The 4106-nt window shown below is 36.1% G+C and overlaps 1 protein-coding gene across 1 annotated transcript; it reads right to left on the minus strand.

Moving 5' to 3' along the window:
* Positions 1-737: 737 nt before the first annotated feature.
* Positions 738-3755, minus strand: LOC110733374. The gene is made up of 3 exons (XM_021913413.1): positions 3216-3755; positions 2683-3063; positions 738-1758 (listed from the first exon to the last, which is right to left on the minus strand). The coding sequence occupies exons 1-3, from the start codon at positions 3489-3491 to the stop codon at positions 1123-1125; spliced, it is 1293 nt and encodes a 430-aa protein (XP_021769105.1). The 5' UTR covers positions 3492-3755; the 3' UTR covers positions 738-1122.
* Between the last annotated feature and the right edge of the window lie 351 nt (positions 3756-4106).

Consider the following 4106-nt stretch of genomic DNA (forward strand, 5'->3'; position numbering starts at 1 on the left):
CAGAAAATCAGATGAAACACATATGAAATTGATCAAAGCTAAAAAAATCAATTCATATGAATTCAAAAAATCAGATAAACAACCAATTCCATATTGTAAGGAACAGATCCAATCGTTAAATCAAAACAAAACGAGAAAAATAGAAAAAAAAAACAGAGGAAAAAGGAATTAAAGAAGGAAGGAGAAAAAACAGAGTATAATTTGTGAATTCAAAGATTCATATAAAAACCTTAATCAATCGAAAATAAAGCACAAAATCGAAGTTCACAAAAAAAATTCATACGTAATAACTACTTTCATGTTGCAAGAAACAAAATCAATCAAAAAAGTGTAAAAAAAAAAAAAAAAAAAACAAAAAAACAGAGGAGAGAGAAAATAAAAAACGAAGGAGAAAAATAGAGGAGAAGAAAGCTAATGTTTATATTGTGCTTTTGTTACACCTATTTCTAGGTGCATGAGTGCGCACCTAAGAATATGTGATACAAACGAATTGACAGCTCTACTAATAATGGCAAAAGTTATACCTCCCTTTTTGTAAATTGTAATGAGTTAGTCAATGATGAAATGATAAAAATAAAAGTTGTTTTCCTTTGAACGTGGTATGCTGAGTCTTACAGTATTGCTTTACTGAATTACTGGCTTTTATTTTGTTGTGCAATTATAATTTTACTATTAGTATGTCAATTACTAGCATTGCTTAGTTAGCTACAGTGCACGGACAATATTTCATAGAAAAATTATCTCAGTTTCTATTTCTCACGAAAGAATGAACAAAAATGAGGGTCATTTGAATGTTTCTACGTTGAAGAACAATTTGCTATCAATTAGTGAATCAAAATATATATAGATCATGACATAAATTCCGAGAGGCCTAGACTTCCATAAAACACAAGCCTCTAAGAAAGTCCTCTACCGGAAACTATAACTTGTGTATAGCTATATCATGGAACGCGAATGTCCAGTCGTGACTAACTTGGTCAATCAGTTGGGAAGGTCTATACATGTGATGCTCAGCTTTTGTTGAGCAGTCCTAGATTTCCTGTTAGTCATGGCTGTACAATTCACTTGGGTAATTTCATATGTACAGAAAGATGCACAAAACTGATGGTTGGGATTGGGAGTTTACATCCTTTCACTCCCATCCAGATTCTCTGAATGATGATCATCGACAGCAGCAACCTTAGCGGTGCTAACCTTGGTGTTTGCTGCCTTTGGTGCACTTAGCGTTTTAGTGGTTGGTTTTATGGTGCTTGGCACAACAGTCGTGAATCCTTCATCCTCTTTCTTTAGGTCTGCGGGGGGTAAGAAACAATCCATGGACAGTCCTTTGATGTTGAAGTCCACTTCTTCAATGGTCCAAACCTCCTCCATACGCGTTCTTGAATGGTTGTCGGAGTTCTCCCCGTATCTAAACAATGAGACTGAAGTTTTTCCGGCATGTGCTATGTTAACACCATCTATTGTTTGGTAGTCTTGGATATGGGACTCCATTGTGGTCTCCCAAAAAATGCTATCACTCTTCGAAGTCTTTATTCTTAGAAGGTGAGTGTCCTCTAACTGGATCAAAAGTCCTGTCCTTTGGCTGAAGTATCCCCAAACTGTGTGGCGGATTATCTCTACATTGCTGCTGCTCCTTGCTTCAAGTGTTGAGGGATTGGCTTCTAGCTTTAGCACGAAGCAATCCTCGTCGTGTACTACTTTCTCACCAATGCAGAGAGCATTAGTGAATAGATTTGCTGTCATTCTCGGATCAAGACCCTACAAAAAATTCCCATTTGCTGATTAGTTCATGACATTCGAGATGTAAATATGTAATTAGCTTTGATGAAGTTACCATCCACAGTAAGAGTAAAGATAAAACAAATCAAGGATAAATTATACACTTTTGTCAACTTTCAATATATGAACACAACTCCTCACCTTCAAGATTCAGACTAGTCAACAACCAATTTTCAAAAGAAAGGGAAGAAAATGCTGTTGGTTGGTGAATTAAAAAAGCACTCTAGAGTTTGAGGGCCTTAGTTAGTTCTAAAAGTCAAAAGCAAGCCCAAAGCAAAAGTGTACTACCCAATAAGCAATAACAAAGCTGATTGAATAATTGAATATGATGCAAAAGAAAATGTTGCAATTAACCCTGTTTCCTAGAGTAAATTGGGTTGTTTACAGCTTAAGGTAACAAATAAACAGCAATTAACAATCTGTCATGATGATAATCTTAATAAATGAAAACAATAATATTAGAGGATATCAATCTTAATAATGATCATTAGAAAGTTCATTATTTAGACATTACAAAATAATCAAGTAGCCTCTAATGGAAACACACATAATTACATAATTTCAATCATTCCAAAAGACAGCCAAAAACGAGTAGAATCTCAATCATGCAATGGTTGTCAATAACCCACTAATTGATATAGAATTACACTTTAAAGCATGCAATCACATGATTAAGATTTTCTTTAGATAAAATCAAAATGTATACTACTATATGATTTACTACTGTAAATGATCATTGTAATAATATGAACAGAATATCACTAAAAAGGACATAATCAAACAAATCATACCATTAAGATAAGTTATACTCAATACATATCCTTACAGACACTGCATCATATCTTACTAAGAACAGAATGAAATGGATGAAAGGCGTAACCGGAGACCGGAGTGTAAGTATACCTGTAATGAACGTCGGAGAGGTCGCGGCGGGCCTCGGGAGGCGTGGGAGTTGTGCCAAGGTGTCTGCCTCCAAGCAACCTTCCCATCACTCCCAGCACTAATCTTAGTACCAGAAACAACCAACTCTAAGCACCACAAATCAGGCTTCTTTTGCCATAAAACAAATCCACCAACTTCACCACCATTCTTGGCTCCTTTAACCTTCACCACCTTATTATCTGCTTTCGGGTTATTCACCGATAAACCTTCACCTGCACTGAATTCAGATGCAGTCATCTTCACCTTTCCCATAGCATACATACTGTCAATCGAATTCAAAGCATGCTCTCCTCCCATTGCTGCAATGTACTGATGAATTATGTATTTCGCCATTGATGATTCCTGTAAAACATTTCATCGAACACAAAACGATCAGTAAACAATCTTATTTTTCATTGAAGCATTTTATCGAACAATTAATGGGCAAAACAAGAACCCCAGAAAACCCAGAAAAATAAAACAGAGAAACAATCAAAAGGGTTTGTAAAACTTACAATTGGGTGATCTTTGATGCATTTGTTAACCTTATGATCAACAGGAATTGGGAGTGGGATCAATGGAGCACCAATTACACCAAGAAGAAGCTGAATTTGAGAATTTCTATCAGCAAAAGGTAAACTGGCAGGAGCTCTACCTGGGTTAGTTTTCATCCAAGATTTCATATTAGGCCATTTATTCTTAGCAGAAGGAAACATTTCTTCAGGAATTGGGACTTCTAATACAGTTTCAAGCCCATCTTCTCTATCAAAATTAGGGCAAAGTGTCCTCATTTTATCCAACAATTAAGGTATACAGAAATAGGGGATGATCAAAAAAACAGAGAAACCCAGAAAAATTAAAATAGAGAGAGATTGAAGAGAGAGAAAGAGAGAGTGAAAATTGGAGAAAAAAAGTAGAAAGATTGATTTGTTTAAAAGAGAGGGAAGAAGTAGGAAGTGAAAGTGATGGGTGTAGTTTAATTAACGTGCAAAGAGCTAATCAATTTTCTGTTTTTAAGGGAAGGAAATCGTGAAGGCACGCCTCTCTCTCTTCTTTTTCTTCTACTGCCTGCTCGGTTTATTATATACGGTAATACGGAGTATAAGTTTTCCCGAGGGATATCCAGTGTACTGGGGATCATGGTAGGCGCACAATGACACGTGTTGATGAGCGATTCATTGAGAGTAGTGATGTAGACGAAATTTAATATTGTTTTGTTTGAGTTGCAATATTGTATTATAGTATTGTGATTTGTTATTGTATTTATTTAAAAAGATTGGTTAGGGATTAGGGGTGGGACTTCGGTCTGGCAGTTCGGTTTGACCTCGGTTTGAGTCGGTTTCGGTTTGGAGCGGTTCGGATTGAAACGGTTTAGTTTAGCTGGCGGGTCGGTTTGGTTCGGTTTG

This window comes from Chenopodium quinoa, unplaced genomic scaffold, assembly GCF_001683475.1.
Source record: "Chenopodium quinoa cultivar QQ74 unplaced genomic scaffold, ASM168347v1, whole genome shotgun sequence".
Taxonomy (NCBI): Eukaryota; Viridiplantae; Streptophyta; class Magnoliopsida; order Caryophyllales; family Amaranthaceae; genus Chenopodium; species Chenopodium quinoa.